At 32.8% G+C, this 23692-nt stretch overlaps 1 protein-coding gene across 2 annotated transcripts in view; it reads left to right on the forward strand.

Annotated features, from left to right (window-relative positions):
• Positions 1-1229: 1229 nt before the first annotated feature.
• Positions 1230-23692, forward strand: part of LOC126744149 (protein DDI1 homolog 2) — a 44222-nt gene continuing 21759 nt past the window's right edge. The window contains exons 1-3 of one of the 2 annotated variants that reach the window (XM_050451506.1): positions 1230-1795; positions 13922-14107; positions 21279-21533. In XM_050451506.1, coding sequence (XP_050307463.1) covers positions 1537-1795; positions 13922-14107; positions 21279-21533 — 700 coding nt within the window. In that variant the 5' untranslated portion in view covers positions 1230-1536. The remainder of the gene's footprint in view (positions 1796-13921; positions 14108-21278; positions 21534-23692) is intronic. The other variant, XM_050451507.1, reaches the window with a different exon arrangement.

Here is a 23692-nt window from a genome sequence, read left to right on the forward strand (position 1 = left end):
TGTAGAAATTGCTCACTGACCACAGACTCTCCAACTCTTCTTGGTCACATTTCTTTACAAGTGCCTCGCCCTTCCACCAGAACAAATGTTACTTTTGCTCTTGATCGTTCCAGAACTAACATTAAATATCAAGATTCTATTTTTATCATGTGCAAAAACTACAACAAATTTGCTTCCACCTGTGATATCTTTCAATGCTCTATGCGGCACCTAGTTTCACGGCTGGTCACGAGGATTATTACACATTGAGTTGGGAAGTCATTGGAGGATGGGTTGACTTTATCTCCTTCCTCCTGTTTTGTATGTACCTTTTTTTTAAATATTTCTCAGAATGTTATTTTACTTTGTAATACATTTTATAATTAAATTTCCACTCTGGCTCTGTTAAATAATTTAATCCAGAGTTTAGTTTTTTTTGTTAGTTTTTAGTACTTTATGTTTTATATTTTACCATTGCTAATTTTGGGTTTCTTTTAATTGGGCTCTGGCCTGTTGGAAAAATAAATAAATAAAGATTTAAAATACAGAGAAAAGCTAACAGAGTCTTGGCAGGTCCAAACTATAGAGACTGTTTGTAGGGAAGCTTTTAGAATTCTTTGAATACTAACTATCCCTTCTTCTCTCTTATATACTTAAAAATTTACTATTTGTCCATAAAAATTGACAGGGTTACGCGACTTATGCAGAGGTTCACGATTATAATACCAGGTTCAAACATAAATTAGTTCCCACTTACCAACGTTTGGTGAAGTGTTAAAGTGGTCCAGAATATTGGGGTATTGTTTTTCAATAGAATACATTTAGAAACACAGGAACTGCATCCTTTTGTGTTTAGAAATAAAATTAAAGAAGTTCTAGTTCAGGAATCCTTTTGAAGAATTTTTGCATTATAATATTTAACTTTTATATACCTTTACTTTAAACAACCCAATTTGAAATAGTATAGACAGATTTTGTATTGTGACTTGTGTAAGTACTACTTTGTGCATTTACAGTAATAAAGAATTTGAATTTGAATCCTTGCCTGGTGCTGGATTATTTTTTAGGGTTTTTATATTCATTACTATCTATTGGAAAGATAATAACTTTTACTACTATCCTTGATATTATTCTTGATTAATATTTCCTTAGCCTAAAAAATCTTTGATTTCTTTTGTATTATTCCTTCTGCCCAGCTCTATTAGTACTGGCAGTAGTAATTGTCATTTCTGTCAACGTCAATATTTCAGTTTGATACTGACGTTTGATCCTAACTGTGTTTTCTTAGTTTTTTTTTTGTAAAAAAAGCAGATCTTAAAAATCCCAAAGTGATCTTTTAGGACAGTATCCTTCTAAAAATACTGCTTTATTTTTATCAAGTTTATTTTTAAAAATCGAGACTCAATAAAACAAAGAGAATGCAACCGATGATTTGCAATTTGTGACAGTGGGATCAACACACTTTGTTTTTTAGCTTTTGAATTTTAAAATAATGCTAATGAAATACAAAAAAATTATTTGAATTTCGCGTACATTAAAAAACACTTTTAAATCAAAATGAAGGTAACAGTGACCACACTAACTGACTTCATATTTGTACTCGATGTTTCTGAAGATCTGGAATTGGAAAACTTCAAGGCATTTTGTGAGATTGAGTCGGGTTTCCCTGCAACTGAAATAGTTATTGCATTTAATGGGATGCCTTTAATGGACAACAAAAAGTCTCTTAAAGATCATGGAATTGGTGATGGAGATGTGGTTTGTTTACAACATATTCTTTCCAGATCTCAGAGTAATATTGAGCAGAATACCTCTGGTAAGTATTTGTCTTACTGAACTCGAACAACTTTTTTACGACAGATTTAAATAAGAATAGTTGAATTACTGAGCCTTATGTACGAAATTAAATGGAACAAACAATTTTGTTATTTATTTATTATTACTAGAATACATTCATTACCAGCTGCACCATAAATTATGAAAAGCTTCATAAGTAAAATGTGACACTATTGCTATCTCTAAACCAGTTAAATTAGAAGTTTCTGTTTTTGATAATCATTTAAAAATTGTTTTACTCTGTTGCAAAACTCATATTATTCAATATTCAACAAAATACAGTGAGAAATTTAACAGAATATTTCAAAACTTATTATTTTTTAAGACAAGTTAAATATGCATTATTATTATTAGCTATATTTCTGTAGAACAGGATTGCCTAGCGAATTAAATTTCCTATCAAAATATGAAATAAAAAGATAATATTCATATTTTCTTGTTATAAAAAGCTGATCAAAACAATAGGAAAGTTAATTGATTTTCAGAAAGCCTTGCATTTGAATATTTTTGAGAATTAAATGAGTTTTTGGAGACAAAGCATCCAATAATGCAAGTTTTGAGGTTGCAGCTCTTGATCTTTCAATACTTTAAATGATATAAATTAGTGATTGATTTTTTCAACCTCTTTAGTGTACTTTGAATTTTTTGTTTAATGCTTCTTTTTGGGTAAATATGCCAGTGGTCAGTTTTCTCAAAAATTTTTTTAGCCATAAAATTTTTTTTTTTGATAGTGATCAGACACTGACTCTGAATAATCACACAGGACAAAACTAGTAGTCGTACAGAATGGGGTTGGTCAATTCAGACCATTTCAGGAGTAGTAAATAATTAATATTTGTTAAGAGCTTTACTTTAGAATAAGCAAAAATGTTAATTAGTTCAGTAAAGTAGAAAAAATGACAACAAATTATACTTTGAACCAAATTAAACATAGAAGGAGGCTTTGAACTTTAATTTTACCCAATGCAAAATGTTAGTCAAAGTGTTTTTAACAATTAAGAAATTTGTGTAAGTTTTTTTTTTCAAAGATTTAGCGTAAAGCCATATAAAACTAAAAAAAGTGCCATTTCACTGTTTCTTGGCCCCCCCTCACAGTTCTCAGCCATTTTTGTATCGGTTTTCGGACTCTTTCGAATCTCTCTGGTTCAGAGAGTATCTCCTTAAACAGGCTACAAAAATTAATTTTGGTTACAGAGCAGTTCAGATTTTCTGGTTTTCTTTGCCAATTATGAACAGTTTTTTTCCACTCCGATTTCATTGGCTTAAACACACTTAAACACGCTAACATCAGCCAGCTGGAGCATGTGCATATAGAGTAATTTGGTTTGTGTCACACCATGTACTTATTGCCATATTAAGGTGTGATTTATGCCCATCCACAAATAGAATTACAGGCTTTGGAATTTCTTCTTTAATTAACCAATTGTTAAAATCTGTACATATAAATTCAAAAAAGATATCCGATGTCATCCACCCTTTTTCAGACTTTCCCAAAACCCATCCACTGGGCATATTGTCAATGACAGACCTAGGTGGTCTTACATATGGGAATAGAACAAGTGGGGGAGCAAAATTTCCATTAGCGTTGAAAGTTATTAATACAGTAATGTTTTCTTTTTCGTTTCCTTGTTTAACAGTCAGCAAATTACGAAAAACCCTTAGGACCCAAAACTTTCCCGCTGGATGGACACAGTGCGAATCCCGACTTATCACCATTGAAAATCCTCCTTGGATCATTCATTATGTAAGACAAATTATTACTCTCTACATACTCCTTGAGGTCATGAAACCATTTTCTTACGGATTGTTCTGTAACTGCAGCTCTGGCTTTATTTATTCACAATTCTATATCTCGGGATTTCTTTTTAAGAAATTTGAGTACCACATTTGTTTTGGTACACCTTTCTTAAATAAACACTTACCAGAATCAGCGTTAATTTTTGACACTGTATCAAAAAGCATCTGCTTCGTAATAGGGAAACTACATTTTGCCAGATTAACAGTCCAATTTTTAATTTTTTCTTCACCATCAACAGTTAATAGAGGAGGTGGTCCGGGTTATCGCAGGACGTCTGGTACTCTCCCTTTTATCCTATCTTGGATGGTTGCCCTGGGAACACCAAATGTTCAACTTGCCTCCCTTATTGGCATTTTGTTTTCTCTAATTTCAAAAAGTTAACAAAAACCTTATAACACTTATGCCTCAGTCTGTTGGAGATCCGCGCTCATACTTACACAACATTAAGGTGCCTGAAACATTTTTCTTTAGACCAACAGATTCTAGTGAAATAATGGAAGCTCTATCCTCAATGAAAAATAAGAACTCCTCTGGATGGGATGGGCTGTCACTAAAGGTCCTAACAGCGCTACCGCTACCAACCCTTGATTCTTTGCCTGACGTGTTAAATGTTTCACTTTCAAGTGGGTCCTTTCCACATTTACTCGAGGATGCTTTGATTATACCATTATTTAAGGGTGGAAACTATGATGACCCATCAAATTTCAGACCCATAGCCCTGCTTCCCATGCTTGGCAAGCTTGTAGAAAGATTGGTAAAAACTAGGATGATGGAATTTCTGAAACGGCATAATGTTCTTAACCATCATCAATTTGGATTCCGGACGAAACTGGGTACATCTGATGCTATTTTCAATTTTTTGGAGAGTCTGTACATGGGGTTGAACGCTGGGGAGAGTGCGGCGGCGGTGTTCTGTGACTTATCTAAGGCGTTTGACTGTGTAAGTCACAGAATACTGCTACAGAAGCTAGAAACCTACGGATTCAGAGGAGTTGCTCTCAACTGGTTTCGCTCTTACCTATCTGGAAGAACACAAAGGGTATTCTTTGACAATGATATGTCATCCCGTCTGAATATGGACGCTGGTGTACCCCAGGGTTCTGTTCTTGGACCAATATTGTTCCTGCTATATGTCAATGATATCTCTCAAATTCCAATTAGGGGCAAATTTACTATCTTAGCGGATGATACAACGTTACTTTGGCATGACACTGACACCAAGAGATTAAGGAATATTGTTGATGAAGATTTAATTCTTGTAAAGTCATGGTGTGAATCTAATAGATTAACCTTTAATATTTCTAAAACTAATATTTTAACTTTTAAATGTAACCTTGGAACTGTCACTTTGCAAAATGAAACAATAAGTCCTTCTGAAACATGCAAATTTTTGGGCCTGACGATTGATAAGCAATTAAAATTTGAAAATCATATCTCCTCTTTATTAGGGAAGTTATCATCCAACTGTTATGCTATTAGAGTAATAACACATTCTCTGGGACTTGATGTGGCCAAAATTGCCTACCATGCTCTTATAGAGTCTTATCTGAGATACGGTATTGTGTTTTGGGGTGTGTGCTCTCAGTATTTGTTCAGCTCTCTATTTATTTTAATAATAATAATAATAATAATAATAAGCCTTTATTAATAAGCCTTTATTTCCAACAGGCAACTTGCCCAATAACAGGAAACAGTTGCAAAACAATGAAAAATATAGTTAAAAAAAACACACACAAACAAACCTAAAAGAATGAAAAGAAAAGAAAAAGAGTAAAGTAAAGTCACATTCTCAAAAGTTATCCAAAGAATTAGAACAAATAACTATTAATATGATATAAAAACCCAATTATAAAAGTTTAACAAGATAATCACATATTCAACAAAATTAAATTAAATTAAATTAACTGCAATATACCTACTAACTATAACTTAAACACATGGGTCTTAATCCCAAGAGTAATGATCCACCAAGATATCGACAATCACATGAACCGGAGAGAAATTTATATCGCACATGTGACAGATCCGATTAAATATAGCGCATATTGTATATAGTGGCGATTTCAACAGGATGTTAGTATGAGGCCTTGGCAGAAAGAATGTTAGGGGATGTCTAGCATTAAGCCTAGGCACCATGAAACGTACACCGGAAAGAAGTACAGGACTATCAATGAATCCATTCAGTAACCCATGCAGGAATTTTACAGAGAAGATCATTCTTCTGAGTTGTAATGGATGTAGATTGAAGCGTTCCAATAGTTGCCGATGATCAAACCCTCTTACCGGATATATGCCATCCTGCCTGAAGGCCAAAAACTTAGCAAATCTACGCTGAACAGATTCAAGGAGACCAACATGATTCTGATAGAGCGGGTTCCATATTATGCAGCCAAACTCCAGTTTTGATCTCACAAAGCAACAGAAAAGCAGTTTTAATGTAGACTCCAAAGTAAAACTCTGAGAACTTCTAATTATGAACCCAAGCCTTCTCAGGGCTGACTTGACTATGTTATTGAAGTGTGGAACGAATGTAAATTCAGAGTCAAAGGTTATACCAAGATCAGTAATTTGCTCTAATCTACTCAAAATAGTATCATTAATAAAGTAATTAAAATTTAAGGGTGTTTTTGATCTAGAGTAACTGACCACACTACACTTAGCCGCATTCAAGCCTAACCTGTTAACAGCACACCATACCTCCAATGTATTTAGACAGTTCTGAAGAAAAACACAATCCTCCAAACCATATACATTTAAATATAGCTTCAAATCATCGGCAAAAGCCAGCCTATGACAAGTGAGTGACTCAATCAAGTCATTTATAAAAAAACTAAACAGGAGCGGACCCAGGTTCGAGCCCTGTGGCACACCCGACGTTACGTTAAAAAGTTTCGATTTAAAGCCCTCATATTCAACATATTGAGATCTACCAATCAAGTAGGAATTAAATAAATTAAATAATCTCCCTGAAAAACCATACTGAGTTAATTTATGCAGCAAAATATAGTGATCTATTCGATCAAAGGCTTTTTGGAAGTCGGTATAAATAACATCGACTTGAGTATTAACATCAAGTGATTCACAGATGTGGCTAGACAGACAGGATAAGTTAGTAACACAAGATCGCCCGCTAAAAAATCCATGCTGGTCTACAGAGATGAGTTCTTTTGCGTGACTAAATAGCGACCGATTCAGGATAATTTCGAAAAGTTTTGAGAAGTTACAGAGTAATGAGATTGGCCTGTAGTTCATGATTAAATCAGAGTCCCCAGCTTTTAAAATAGGTATTATTTTAGCAGTCTTCCAAATTTCAGGGATTTGTTCTGTTGACAGTATTAAGTTGAAAATGTAGGTCAGCGGATCTGCCAGGACACCAATGCAATCTTTAACCAAGAAGCTAGGCACACCGTCTACACCAGATGTTAACTTATTTTTGAGTTTTTTACTGGCCAAAATAATCTGGGAAGCATCAACGTTGGCAATGTCAAAGTGGGGCACATTATCAGACGTCGACGAATGGTTAATGAAATTTGATTGTATAAATGCCTCACCAAAGAACAGTGCAAAAGCATTAACTATGTCTTGTGGGTCTTTTATTACCACGTCATCGGGTAGCCTGATCATACCAGGAATCCTGGTGCCAGCCTTCTTAGAACCAATAAAATTCCAAAAGCTAGATGGGTCCAAAGAAATATTCCTTTCGGTGTCTGATATATACAACTTATATTCATTGCGTATTTGTAGTTTGATAAGGCGTCTAAGAGAATGGAATTTATTTTGAAAGAATGGACAATTGTACATTTTAAAGTCCTTGAAAGCCTTTTCTTTCCTATAAATGTTCCTAATCAATTCTCGAGAATAATAATCTGGAAATCTTCTTTTACGTTGCTGCTTAAGAGGAATGTGTGCGGCAAATATGCCATTCAATATATCATATAAGGCTCCACATGCATCATTAACGTTAGAGGATAAATACACAGTAGACCAGTCAGCTTCAAGGATCGAGTCATAAAGGAGATGGAAGTTGGCCTTTCTAAAATTAAAAGAATGAGATAAGTTTTTATTAAGCTGAAAATTATGGACACGTTGGCCTGAGACGGTAAAATCAATTTCCAGTGCAGGGTGATGCAAATCCTCCAAGACAAAAGGCACGTCACTACGCGAAACAGTACAGGTGAAGTTAGATAAAACAAGATCCAATAGTCTGTTATTATAGTTTAGGATGTGATTACACTGAACAAGATTAAAAGTGTTAGCAAAATTATTCACAGCAATAGACTTCTGACTAACATGATTACCTGTAGGTGAGTTAATAGAGAAATCAGACACGTTAAAATCGCCCACTATTATTACATTATGGTTTAGCTTTGATATTAAAAGTGTAAACTGATCTAGAAATTGCTCGAAAATTACAGATGTGATAGATGGTGGGATGTACAAAACAATCATGTAAAATATCTGTAACCTAATAGTAAATTTACAGCCAACAACATCGATAGAGGGCGCAATACTGTTGCAAAAATCAGACAAACTAATTTTTTCAGACACAATGTCTTTAGAAACTCCACAGAGAACTCCGCCACCTCGTGTGGCAATTACGGATTCAAATTTTCGGTCCGACCGGTAAACATCATAAGTCTTTGGAAATATTTCACCACTAGATATCTCTGGCCTCAACCATGTCTCGGTGATGCATATGGTGTGAAAATCCTGAGCAATGGCGGCAAGAAAAAAAGTCTCAGTTTTAGTGTTAAGACCACGAACATTTTGATAAAAACAAGTTAAGTGGGCATCACTAGCATGTGAAAATAAAGGCGAATCTAGTTTTTTGCTACAATTCTGGGGGAACCATTGATGTATCTTATATAAAGATTATTTTCTCCTTCCTCTTTGCGCTGCTTTAACTCCGATCTGGCTGCCATAAGCTCATTGCGCTGCCGAGGCGTCATGTCTGTCTCGATGAAGAATTTACCGACAGTCTTCAATTTGTTCTTCAAAACAAGCCTAACATCGTCTGTACCACCAAGGATCACCCTAACAGCCTGCCGCCCGTTACGATTCGGCTTCCCAAATTTACTAACAGCCTTATTTTGCAAAAAAGAGCCATACACTATATGTGTGCGGATCCCTTTCGTAGGCCATTATTTTTAAAACACTCTGTCCTGACATTGCCATGCCTTTTTATTTTAGAGACTGTTTGTCTTATCCACAAAAAATATCGCCATCAACTTGGCCCCCCCTCCTCGGGTTACAATCTCCGAACAACCTTCTCTTTACCTCTGCCTATCCCAAAAAGTGAGTAGATTAAGTCCTCTTTTGTGTACGGGGGCAGAAGGCTTTTTAACCACCTACCCCTTTATATAAGGCTAATAAATTGTGAAAAACGTTTTAGGAAAAATATAAAGAAACTCTTGCTTGCTAAAGCATTTTATTCTGTAGACGAGTTTTTAAATACAATTTTTTGACAGTGAAGAGTTTTGCGCAGCATAATGTGAATTCTTATTACCCTTTCTTTGGGTGTGTTCTATATTCTATGTATGTAAGAATTGTTAAAATTTTTATATTTTTGTAAAAGATTATGTTGTCAACTATCTTTAAGATTTTATATAATGCTTTGTTAACAACAGATGATGTTACGTAACAATAAAGCTATTTTTGACTTTGACTTTGACTTTTACAATTTTATTTAAAAATTAAAAATAACCTTTTAAACTAATTTTCGGCCCCTCTGGCCGAGAACTAAAAAAGTTAACTTTTTTTAAACCGGATCGCGGCCACTTAATATTTTAATTATAAAATCATTTGTTGCTAAATTTTAGCAATATATTTACACGTTTTAACCCTTCCCTTATAATCTAATGTATATTACATTCACCTAAAACAAGAAAATTGTAAGAGACTTACTATTAATTAAAGACCCAAGTAATTAAAGACCCACAAGACATAGTTGATGCTTTTGCACTGTTCTTTGGTGAGGCATTTATACAATCAAATTTCATTAACCATTCGTCGACGTCTGATAATGTGCCCCACTTTGACATTGCCAACGTTGATGCTTCCCAGATTATTTTGGCCAGTAAAAAACTCAAAAATAAGTTAACATCTGGTGTAGACGGTGTGCCTAGCTTCTTGGTTAAAGATTGCATTGGTGTCCTGGCAGATCCGCTGACCTACATTTTCAACTTAATACTGTCAACAGAACAAATCCCTGAAATTTGGAAGACTGCTAAAATAATACCTATTTTAAAAGCTGGGGACTCTGATTTAATCGTGAACTACAGGCCAATCTCATTACTCTGTAACTTCTCAAAACTTTTCGAAATTATCCTGAATCGGTCGCTATTTAGTCACGCAAAAGAACTTATCTCTGTAGACCAGCATGGATTTTTTAGCGGGCGATCTTGTGTTACTAACTTATCCTGTCTGTCTAGCCACATCTGTGAATCACTTGATGTTAATACTCAAGTCGATGTTATTTATACCGACTTCCAAAAAGCCTTTGATCGGATAGATCACTATATTTTGCTGCATAAATTAACTCAGTATGGTTTTTCAGGGAGATTATTTAATTTATTTCATTCCTACTTGATTGGTAGATCTCAATATGTTGAATATGAGAGCTTTAAATCGAAACTTTTTAACGTAACGTCGGGTGTGCCACAGGGCTCGAACCTGGGTCCGCTCCTGTTTAGTTTTTTTATAAATGACTTGATTGAGTCACTCACTTGTCATAGGCTGGCTTTTGCCGATGATTTGAAGCTATATTTAAATGTATATGGTTTGGAGGATTGCGTTTTTCTTCAGAACTGTCTAAATACATTGGAGGTATGGTGCTCTGTTAACAGGTTAGGCTTGAATGCGGCTAAGTGTAGTGTGGTCAGTTACTCTAGATCAAAAACACCCTTAAATTTTAATTACTTTATTAATGATACTATTTTGAGTAGATTAGAGCAAATTACTGATCTTGGTATAACCTTTGACTCTGAATTTACATTCGTTCCACACTTCAATAACATAGTCAAGTCAGCCCTGAGAAGGCTTGGGTTCATAATTAGAAGTTCTCAGAGTTTTACTTTGGAGTCTACATTAAAACTGCTTTTCTGTTGCTTTGTGAGATCAAAACTGGAGTTTGGCTGCATTATATGGAACCCGCTCTATCAGAATCATGTTGGTCTCCTTGAATCTGTTCAGCGTAGATTTGCTAAGTTTTTGGCCTTCAGGCAGGATGGCATATATCCGGTAAGAGGGTTTGATCATCGGCAACTATTGGAACGCTTCAATCTACATCCATTACAACTCAGAAGAATGATCTTCTCTGTAAAATTCCTGCATGGGTTACTGAATGGATTCATTGATAGTCCTGTACTTCTTTCCGGTGTACGTTTCATGGTGCCTAGGCTTAATGCTAGACATCCCCTAGCATTCTTTCTGCCAAGGCCTCATACTAACATCCTGTTGAAATCGCCACTATATACAATATGCGCTATATTTAATCGGATCTGTCACATGTGCGATATAAATTTCTCTCCGGTTCATGTGATTGTCGATATCTTGGTGGATCACTCTTGGGATTAAGACCCATGTGTTTAAGTTATAGTTAGTAGGTATATTGCAGTTAATTTAATTTAATTTTGTTGAATATGCGATTATCTTGTTAAAGTTTTATAATTGGGTTTTTATATCATATTAATAGTTATTTGTTCTAATTCTTTGGATAACTTTTGAGAATGTGACTTTACTTTACTCTTTTTCTTTTCTTTTCATTCTTTTAGGTTTGTTTGTGTGTGTTTTTTTTTAACTATATTTTTCATTGTTTTGCAACTGTTTCCTGTTATTGGGCAAGTTGCCTGTTGGAAATAAAGGCTTATTATTATTATTATTATTACTATTTATTTGGTTCACAACACTAAACAAAATTGCACTTTTCACACACGTGTGGTCTGTTGCTTGGAAGGTCGACAACTAAATGATTTTTCGCGCGCTTGTCATTTGTAATATCATCTTAAGCCCCGGCGTTTTTGACAGAAAAAAGATGCGGGAAACGATTTTATCATTCAGAGCAGGCCAATAGCAATAAATTTCCTTAATATTTGGCTTTTAGTCACAAAAAGGCCGAGAACTAGTGATGGCCGGATAACCGGTGTACTGACCCTATCCCCTAATTTACTATACATCATTATCATCAACATACTTTGCCGAATCTTATAGGTTTAAATCTCGTTTTTTACCAAACTATAAAAACAGCAATACTGCTAATTATTTAAAATAAAGGAACAAAAAAACAAAATATTTTTCTTACAACAAAAAACTAAAATAAAATATTAATTTTATTAAATTAATTAGCCATTCGGCTATTTTTTGTTCATTTTCCAATGTCAGTATAGGATTGGGGCCTTTCTGAGATTTTTTCAATCTACCCTTAATACAGTCCTGTACCAATGACTTTGGAACCCCAAACTGTCGCCGTTTTAAATTTGATCAAGTGAGTGTTCATTCTTTTTTGAGAATGTGTCCACCAACTTTTGTTAGTGGACGACTACTGATGGATGGGACCGAAAATTAATCATATTATACCAGATATTGGACAGTTTTTATAGAAGTAAATAAATGGTTTAATGTTAAAAAAGTATGGCCGGTTACTGGCTGAACCAAAAAAAAAAACATATTTTACATCCTTAAAACAAATATAGAAAAATGTATTTAATTTTAAATTAGAAAAAGACAAACATATTTTCTCTTTATTTCACCAGAAGCCAGACATCTTATTCTTTTGTTTGGAATTTTTTTTAATTTAGGTATATCATAAACTATAAAACTAATTAAAAAATATATATAAATAAAACTTTAGCCTCATTCACAATAAGAAAGGAACCCAAAAAACTATTCAATATTCTCAAGGACATCTTACTTTGTCATACTTAGAAGGTAACATGCATTTCTTCAGTCATAGCACTTGTGCTCGAAAACAATACCAAATTATAATTTATTTGGATTCACCATTGAGTGATTCATCTCTTGTTGCCTTAGATTTTACACTACAGGGTGGTAAAGTTGAAAGAAAAAACTTACTTTTTTCAATAAATTTGATACATGTATTTGAGGCATGTATTTAAATGTTCAGATTTAGGAGTTATCCACAATAATGGCTTTTATGCATTGGGCGAAAAATTATTAAGAGCCCAGATATGCTCTAAAAGAAATAAAGAATTTAAAAATGTTTTTTATTACAAGAAAACCACTGATGTACACTTTTCTTTAAAAACAAATTCACTTCAATGCTGCAATTTGATACTGCCTGTAGAAAAATATCTACAGGGATATCAAATTTATTGAAAAAAGTCAGTTTTTGTCTATTTTCTGTAGTGTAAAATCTAAGACATTTGGGACATTTGTTAATAGGAACTTTTTTGCTTGATTTCATCCAAGGAACACACCTGTCACAATATTAAAAAATCACCCTGTGTACTAGTTGATGGCAATAGGAATGGTGAAGCATAAAAAATTAAATAAATGGATAATTTTTACTAATGGGTCGGTTTTATGCAGTGGAGAGCACAAGATGTCATGTAATTTTTATGTAATATATGGTTTAGTATTGTCATGATGATTTTACATAAATTTAGAAAAACCATTTTGGCCATTTATAAAACATATTTTAACTTTGAAAAACAATGTGATAATTAATTCAAAGTCAAAAATGTTGTTTACAACTTTAATAAACGTTAAAAAAAATAAAAAGATGCTCTTAAATTTCCGTTTTTCTTCCAATATCTTCAAAAATATTCTAAATGTTCACCTAATTAACTTAATAACTGATCTTATTGTATGGTTATTAAGCACACTCTGTAAAACCCTTACATAAAATGACCCCTGTCATAGGATACCTATATTCAAGGATATTTTAGATTTTAAAAATTTATATGTATTTATTGTATTGTATTTATATCTTTTTTTATTTATATGTATTTATATTTTTACTAAATAAATTTTTTCAACTGCGTTTCTGGTTCTAAAAGTCATATGAATAACAATGAAAAAGCTAAAACATGTTCAAACATGAAAAAGATGTTTTTTGATAAAAAGAAAAAAAGCTTCAAGAAATTGCACAAAAAAATGAACAATAATTTCATAAAATTTAGTCAGTGCAGGCACTTGCAGGAGTATATTTTCTTTTAAGATCCTAAACATTTTGCTAAAATCGTTTTAATTCTTGAATGCAATAATTTAACTGTTATTGTTATACTTATTGATGTCACTGTACTGACAAAAGTCATTTCACCCCATCAATTCATTATATTTAAATTTCAGTTTCTAGCTTTGACTTCAGTAGTATACAAGTCCCAAACAGCATGAGACCGGCAAACGCAACCAACAGACCCAGTGAGGATGATCCTGTCTTAATCCGAGACATGTTTCTTGCTAACCCTGACCAGTTAGCCCTATTGAAACAGAATAATCCTAGATTAGCTGATGCTCTACTGAGTGGAAATATTGGTAAGGACATAATTATGACACAGTTAAGGGGGTACAGTAAATTTTTTAGAATATTTAAATTTACTGTATCTATTGAAACAAAGAAAAATAAAATTGGTAATTCTGCAGTTTAGGAACTTCTCAATTTGTTCAATCAACAAAACATTAAGAAAAGCACTACAATGAGAAAACATCAATATTCCACAAAAGAAATTATTATGAGCGTTCTAATTAACGTACAAATTTAAGTAGATCATTAATATTAATACTACTAATAAAAAACTAAATGAATTAGTGTATTTTGAGGGCAGTAATTATTTTTGTTGAATATTTAAAAATAATTAAAATCCTAAAACTGAAACACAACCTTAGAACATTGAAAGGCTAGAATTAGCATTGCCGTGGCCTATGGGCAGTTTAAGGTAAAATGAAAATCTTACAGTCTTTCTCCACTTATTTATTAATCGGTCTTTATAATGCCTGACACGTTTCGAGCACTGCGTATGGTCCATCATCAGGGGATATATTATATGTACTAGAGAAAAGGGCAACAACATTGCAATGCCGCTCGATCTCATTGTTAATCCTACCAACACAAGGAATCTTTACCAGTGACGTCAAAATATATTTACACGATAAATATTTATTAATAATAGATTATGTTTTAAATATAAACAATATTACCTTTTATGAACTCTACATGCGTTTTTTTCTTAACGTACTTTATTAGAGTAAAGGTACCTAAAAAAAACCTACCTAATAAAAAGCATTTTTCTGGAAATTAAATATTTTATCATTATTATAGGTTTCTTACTAATCCATGTTTTAAGGTACAAATTTTTAACATTTTAATATGCCATTTTTCCGCGAAGACAACAAAAAACATTAAATCAGTTCTGTTAAAAAAAACCATAGACAAAACTTCAGTTTTTTTATTCTTTATAGCCTATTAATAGATAAGTATTTAAAAAAAAATATTTCAATTAAAAAATATAGATTCTTGTATTTCATACACACTTCATATTCAAGTTTTTATTTAGGTTTATTTCTATATTCCTCTATTCTACGTTTATGAGGACGGTTCTTCCTTGATATGTTACGTCAGTATCGGTATTTACTTGTTGACATTTCGCGCATCACTGAGCTTTTGCTTGCGGTGTGTTCCAAATATTTAAAAGTGGGTTTAGGAATAACATTTTTTTTTTGGTTTAAAGATGATGAACACAACTGAACAAAAATGTAATAAAAGCCCAAGCAACATCAAACTAAACTAAATGCGTTTAGGAAATTCCAACTAATAACTACAACATTGCAACATTGCTAGATTGTAAAACTATTTTCATAAATATTATTTTGAATATTCATATCATATGGTCTATTTTACTTTAAGCTTTTATTCCCTATTAATTTTTTTTTAATAAATATAAAATAAATATATGTATATCGAAAAACGCTTCGTTTTCAAAACACAGGCTGTTAAAGGTTCAAGAGAAAAAAAGTTTTTTAGTTATAAATTTTTTATTACTTGGAATATTTTTATGAAATTTGATACACGACTTTGGAGTAACAAAAGGTGTTCTAGGTAATCTAAAATATTTTTTAAATTTCGCATCAGTGATGTCCGGGACTTTTAGTTGAATATTCTTAAAGAAAAAAATGGTACTCCACTGTTTTCTCCAAAAACAAAATTCATTTCTAAAATCCTCATTCAGTTCGGAGCAAGTTTACTTGTCTGAGTTTTTGTTTGTATGATGCAAGGTTTTCGAGTTTAAAAAAACGATGTTTGTTCTGCAAGGAAATTTTAATTTTCTTCAGAGAAGGATGAGATAAACCCAAACTCTTTACAACACAGTCCAAGACATGAAACTAGAGGACTCGTTAGCATTTCCAAGTTTACATTCAATGCAAGGTGGCCGGCGTCAGTGATTGTTGTAAATGTCGTCGTAACTTTTTATCAAACTCTAGTTCAGTGGAGTGTGGTTTGTGTAATTATTGGTTCCATAGAAGCTGTACCGGTCTTTGCGCTTCCAGTTTTAATAAAGCTGCCGCAAAAGTTAGAAAGACTGGTTAAGGTTCGGTGCCGTGCATCGTTCGCGCCATCCGATCTGTTGGGTGCCCCGGATCATGTTCAAGATCAGCAGGTATCTTCGTCTGGTCGAATGGTGTTTGGACATAAGTTCGACTTGTTGCAGACACCTGGTGGCAACAGCAATTCCGTTTCAGACTGTAAACGTGTTTCGCAGCTGTATGCTTCGAACAGTGCTCAACTACTCAGGTTAAATTCGCTGAAGCAGCTGACAGCGGACTTTTCGAGCTTAGGAGACAAAAAAGAATCAAGATCGTTAAGTAAACAAGCAGAATATTGAGATGTCGGATATTGTTTTGATCATATTAAATATTTTTAATACTATTAATGATCAGAACATTGACATATCTGTTGGATGAAATTAAGGCTGTTCAGATAGGCGAGCTTGGATTAATGGGATCTGAGGTCCAAGATCTCAAGTATGAGTTGGAACAATTAAAATCTCCGGGAGTAAGTAAGGCTAGCATGACTGCTGAGAACTTAATATTACTGTATTTTTATTCGGTATTTTAATATTGCCAAATTTTTTTAAGTGCGTGTATATTAATGATAATGATGTGGTTCACTGATCTATGAACATGAGATTATAAAGGCCATCAACAAAATCAAAGTGAACAATGCTAGATGACCTTTGGTCCAGATGGCATACCAGCTTATGGATTGAAGGGTTGCCGTGATCATTTGTTGAAGCCACTGGAATATCTTTTTAATGTTATTTTTCGAACTTTATTCATATATACAAACTACACAAATCTGGCTCTAAGGATGAAATTAAGAACTATTGTCCAATGACTATCATGAGCTCTATTTCTAAAGTCTTGGAATTGATTATCTTTGAGCGCCTATTTGGTGAAATAGCTGGTCTCATTACTTCATGTCAATATGGGTTCTTGCCCAAAAGATCAACTTTCACTAATCTTACCTCATTCTGTCAATATGTCCATGAAGTTATTAATGAAAAATCCCAGGTTGATGTTAGGTATCTATACAGAAAGCATTTGATAGAGTACTATTCTGAAATCTCAGACTTAAAACGAATTTCCTTCCTACTTGCCTAATTCAGTTATATCTCAGGTATAAGTTAGTAGGTTGCAGGTATAACTCTCTCTATCTAAACTCTTTGGTTCATTCCTTGCTTGAGTATGGGTCTGTGATTTGGTTCTCTTATTATGATTGTCATATTGAAGGCCTTGAAGCTATACAGAGAAGGTTCTTAAGATTCCCTGCTTATAGAACTGAAGTTTATATTTTTCGTATTTATTACATCGACTATAATGCTATCAGTATCCAGTTTGGTGTCCCTAATCTTGTAAATCAGCTCTGTCGTATGTTGAATTTAATAAATAAATAAAAGTTTTTTGGCCTCTCATAACTCTTGGTGAGGCTCCAGTAATTCTTACATAAACTTCTGAGTCTTGTCAGTACCTACCACTTAAAATTTTCCTTGAGAAGTTTGGATATTTTGCAAAGAAAGAGAAACATGTTCATTTATAGTTCAGATGCATCCTTTGATCACTGCTTATCAATAAACTTATCTAAACAATAAAGTGTAGAGCAATAATAATAATAATAATAATAATAATAATAATAATAGAAAAAATACAGACTACTGTGATACAAACATTCAATAGAAACATTTCATCAAATCAAAAACTATTATCACAGAGTTGTTGACAAAGCTTTGAGATACAATAGTCCTAATAAAATACAAATATCACAGAGTACAGAATGTTAAAATAAAAAACTTATCTCCTTATTGATACACTAATTATATAAATTAAAAATAGACTAATAATTCCAGCTAGTTACATTAAAATATTCCAGGGTGTGACAAGCTTTTGAGACCAACATTTTTTTTTAAAGGTTTCCTAAATCGAACAGGACAGTTTATTTTTAACTCATTAACTTTTATCATTTTAACTTTTCTTTTAAACTGCGCTAGTGAAAGGGTTCTCTATTGTATTATAAACTTTTACACCATTATAGCAAATACTATGTTTTTTGTACTTTGATGAGGGTCTTAGTAACTTTAAGTCATTCTGTTCCCAAGTATCATAATTATGCACAGTACTTCTGAGGTCAAAGCTAAATGAAATGTCGAAGTCTTTAGGTAACTGGGTAAATATAAACAGATATCTGATAATAATCCTAAAGACATAATTTTTTTATTTTTGATATAGAATGTCGGTACTATACCGTATCGTTAAATTATAAATATTTTTGATACAAAAAAGTAGTCCATTTTTCTCAAATAGACCTCTTAATAATAAAAATTCAGAGATTGGAGACAAAAAGTCATACAACATCAAATTAATTTGAGACCATTGACTTTGTTTGTCGGTTTTGTATTTTTATTAGTTTTACTAAATACTGTGCTGTCGGAAACCATACTTGTCAAATATTATATATAAAAGAGGAAAGTGGTTGTGTTGTGGAAGAATAGTACGAAACAATCATCAAGCAACCGAATATCATATGGATATATGTGTTCAGTGCAAAATGTTTTTATTAGCTTAGCAGAGCGTTTTCAAAGTATGAGCCATAATCAGTGCTAACTGAAAGTGAGTTGTATGTGTTTTTTATTTTGTATAGAAAAAAGGACTTTCAAATTAAAGATAAAGAGATAAAATGTACTCACTTATTAGTTATGCACAGGAGTTGCACATAGTGCGAAAAACATTTTCACAAATTAAAACAACATTTAAGAATAAAATGGGTCGTCATACTGTCAACTCCACGTCAGAATCAGCCTCATGCAAACCTGTCAAAATGATAATGGCGACAGATAGGTCTAGAAACATTGACCGCAAAATTATCAGAAAAGTTGCTAGATGCTAAAACAAAATGGTGGAACAAACTAGACTTCAAAAGTGAATTTGTGTTTAGGAACAGAGCCTGAAAATAGGTTGTAATTTATTTAATGGTGTAAAGGCAAATTTATAATAGCATCAATCAGAAAAGATGTTAATTATAAAATTGTTAATTATGCAGTCTCCTATGTAATGGAATGTAAGGTCTATTGAGGTTTACTTCTATATTTAAACAAAAGCGATTATTGTTGAGCTCAGTTGTGATATAAATATCTTCAAGAAAATCCAGTCAGTTGTAATTTTTAGAATTTACTTATTGAAGGATTGTAGAATTAGACTTTGATATACAGTGCATCCGTAAAGAAGCGGATAAATTCAATAAAAATGAAATGGACCGTTCTAAGAAAAATGCCCGAACCCGTTGATTTTAATATTTGGTTTAGGGTTTTTCTACGTGGAAATTAAATATACAGGGTGACTCAAAAAAAGATATGACGTCATCGATATGTTTTTTAAATGGAAACTAACAATAAAATGTAAAATTACAGAAATACCTATCTAAATTAAATGTTCGAATTGAGCATTGTTAACAACCTGACAATAACCAAGGCCATTTAAAAATTCTTTTTGAACGTTGTCCATGACATCTGGAGTAATATTCCTAATTTCCTGGCGTATTTGTTCTTTTAAATCTTCTAAACTCGCTGGTTTAGTGGCATACCTTTTACAAGTCCAAATACCTCTCACCAGTGAGAGTGTCATCAAAAAAGTAAGGTCTTAAAACTCTTTCTTCCACTATACCGCACCACACATTGACTTTTTGAGGGTGTTGTGAATGACATTCGCTCAGTATCGACAATTCTGTCTGTTCACATGGTCGTTCAGAGTAAACGTTACAGTCAGAAAATATTATCAGTTTTACAAAATTATTGTTATCATTACATAATTGCTGCATTTGCTCACAAAATTCATTTTGGCAATCAAAATCATGTTTCGATAGCTCTTGAAGTAAGAACATTTTATAAGGGTGGAACTTTGCTTTTTTTAATACTTTATGTACAGTTATTCGCGATGTATTAACATTATTGAATTCCGACCAGTTTTTTGAGTATCCCGAACATGCCCGAATTCACGAAACTGTGCTTCAACTCTGCTTACCATGCTTTGGCTAATAGGTGACCGATCAGGATGAGTTGCATTAAACAACTGAACCACCTCCTTTTGAGTATTCCACATAATATCTCCGAAACCAATCATGCACAAGATTTCGATTCTTTCACGTTCGGTTAATTTTCTCATATTTCATACAATAACAGTAGGTACGACACTGCTTTTGCCTCTCAAAAAGAATAAACACCACTTTCAAATTCATTCACTTTTTAACACTGACAACTAAAATACCAACATTTCATTGAAATAATTATTTCTTTAATTTTACATTTTACCATAATTTTTCGTTCAAAATTGCTTATGTAACCACTATTCATTTGTACCATCTACGATGCAATTTATCGCCAGTAATATTTTTCTTTAAGTGGTCCGAATTTTCTGCAAGAAAACTCTTCATTTTATAGAACCTAGAAGTTTTTATTTTTTTACTCCAAAACCTTCGAATCGTCCGAAAAAAAAGCAGGAAATCAAATTTGCTCCAAATCGAATAAGGATTTTATAAATATTAGTATTTAGTTTAGAAAAAACAGTGGTGTACCATTTTTGTTGAAGAATATATCATTAAAAATCACATACGGACATCACTAATAAAACTTTTAAAAAATTTTTTAGATCGAATAAATGTCTTTTGTTACTCCAAAGACGTGTACCAAATTTCATAAAAATATCTCAAGTAATAAAAAAGTTATGACTAACAAAAATTTTTTTCTTAAAACTTTCATTTTCTGTTTCGAAAACGAAGGCTTTTCTCGATTTATGTTTATAGAGGAAATATAGAAGATTTATTTTCAACACAGAATGCGCTGTTCAAGTTTAGACACTACAATTCGGGACACCCTGTATATAACAGCTTTTGACTTTTAACTAAACTATGGAATTTCTTCAGCAATATTGCAAGAATTTTTTTTTAGAAATTTGACATATTGGATAGCATTGCAAATACAAATTGCAATGTTTTAAAAACGGCGTTGATTTCAAGTGGTAATTTCAAAAAAAGTTAATTCTTAATGGCCATCATATTTCTACTAAAAAGAAAAATTTCTGAAAATAATTGCGTTTTAAATCGAACAAGCACCCAATTCAATAACTATTTTCAAAATGCTTTATTATGATTAATTCCTTTTAGATACCTTCGCCTCAGTACTGAGGGAACAAGTTCAAGCAAGACAGGACAGGGAGCAACAAAGACTGAGAATGATAAATGCGGATCCATTTGACACGGAGGCGCAGAGACTGATAGCCGAAGAAATCAGGCAAAAAAATATTGAGGCAAACATGGAAGCTGCTATGGAATATAATCCTGAATCTTTCGGAACAGTTGTTATGCTTTATATTAACTGCAGAGTAAACGGGTTTCCTGTCAAAGCCTTTATTGACTCTGGTAAGTTTGGCTTGCTAATTTTATTTTTAAGGATATGATGTAACCTTTCGTTTGTAATAAATACTCCGCTTCGCTGAGGCTGGCTAGTTTGTACGGGTTAGCTTGGGGGGTTTACAGTTGGTCCCCTATATGCCAAGTTAATTGTTGGTAGGGTGTGGGTCTTAAAAGGTGGTTAAAAGGGCACCACACATAGTTTAATAGAGGATTACACTAACCCACCAACATACCCCCGTGTGTAGGAACATTGGGAATAAATAAAGTTTTTTCAATAGAAGATAACACAGTTTATTTGGTACCTTTTTTCTGGTGGTCTGGAACCTACTTGGTATCACTCGATTGTCCTCTTTGTACCTCTAGATAACTCGAAAGTCAGCCTCAGTGTAAGGTGATCTTAGTACATTTTAATAAGCAGCATCCAACGAATAGCTCATTGAATATCTACTGCGGATTAAATACTGCTTGAATAGATAGCATGAATATATAGCAGCCGATTAGCTGAAAGAAAAGGTAAATTACCTTATGCTTTAGAACCAATAAATGTCTGACAATAAATATACTAAATTTTAAGGAAATTTAAATAAAATTAAAAAAAAAAACAAAGAATGGAATAAATTTACTGTGATATTTGTGGTACTCACCTTGCCTGTGGAATATCCCTTCTTATGTTAAAAAGAAGCTCAAAAATATAGGCCGGCACAAATTATGGCATAAGCCAAAAGTTGAACGGTCGGCTGTTCAGATCAGAAAGAAAGCTAAATGTAGTCTCTTTAACAAAGGAACCTACATGTAGATTCACCTGAACTCAAAAAATTACAGTATAAATAAATAAAAACAAATTTAATATTAAAAAGATTAAGGATCCCGGGCAATCAAATGACTGTCTTTTTCATAAATGACACTGTAATTATTAAAATTAAAGAAAAATATTGATACTGAAAAATCTTTTTTTTTTTTGTTGGCATGTGGCATTTAACCATGCAGCCAGTTACAATTTTTATATTGTATTGGATTTGCCATTATTACGTATCGCATATTTCTAACTACTCTGATAATTGATTTAACAATATTCTTTATCCTTTATGCAAATTATGTATTGTATATGTATTGTATATGTGAGACACACTTTACGCCGCTGGGGTCTGTCAGGGTGACTTAATACAATACAAGGGATATTGACCGCGGAAACATAAGGGAATGAGACTTGGAACTAGGATAACTATTCTAATTAAAAATCTAAACTAAATACTAAGTCTTACTTTATAATTAAATATTTTTGCATTTTCTAGTTCCAATAAATGCATAATATTAAATGGACTAGCCACTTTACATTCCACGCTTAAATTAACCACTAGCATCTCGATTTCTTTGGTACATTTTTTACCTTCAAAAAATATGTGATTTAGGTCACCTGTAACATTACAATTTGTGCACAGATCAGTAGGTAATACTTTAATTTTGTTGAGGTCTGCTGGGTAGCCAGCATGTCCTAATTTCATACGAAATATAGTTGATTTAAAACGCCTTGGCACGTTTAGTTCACTATGCCGTTACAACAAAATATTAATTGTTAATTTAATATTCATGCACCCTACAGAACTATAAGAGTCAGTAAAAAGCCAGCTCCCTGGTTGACAGACACCTTAAGACTTATTTTAAAGGAATGTGATAAGGCTTTGACTAAATACAAAAATCACAAGTGTTTAGGAAAATTGGAGATATTACACGGAGTGTCGTAATTTTGCGTTGGCATCAATAAGACGAGAAAAAGCTGCATATCTTGCAAGCTTGGAGAGTGACAAAACTGGTAAAAAACTTTGAAAAGGTCTAGAAACTTTAAATATTAAAACAACCAAGAATAATAACGAGCTGCCGTTTAATATATCTGATCCAAATCAAATAAATGATTTTTTTGTAAGCGTCTTTAATAAATTTGATAAATGTGTAAACAAAATTAACTTCTACTCCAGTAATAAATTTACCGAGGATAATTTTCATTTTTCTTTAGTAGACCAAAATACTGTCGAAAAAACTAAAAAAAATAGTAGGTCCAATGCCTCTGGTGTGGATAACATAACTCGACGTATGTTACACTTATGTCTCCCTGATATACTGGATCATGTCACTCATATTATAAATTGTTGTTTGGAGGTAGGATATTT

The sequence above is a fragment of the Anthonomus grandis genome, chromosome 13 (genome assembly GCF_022605725.1).
Source record: "Anthonomus grandis grandis chromosome 13, icAntGran1.3, whole genome shotgun sequence".
Classification (NCBI taxonomy): Eukaryota; Metazoa; Arthropoda; class Insecta; order Coleoptera; family Curculionidae; genus Anthonomus; species Anthonomus grandis.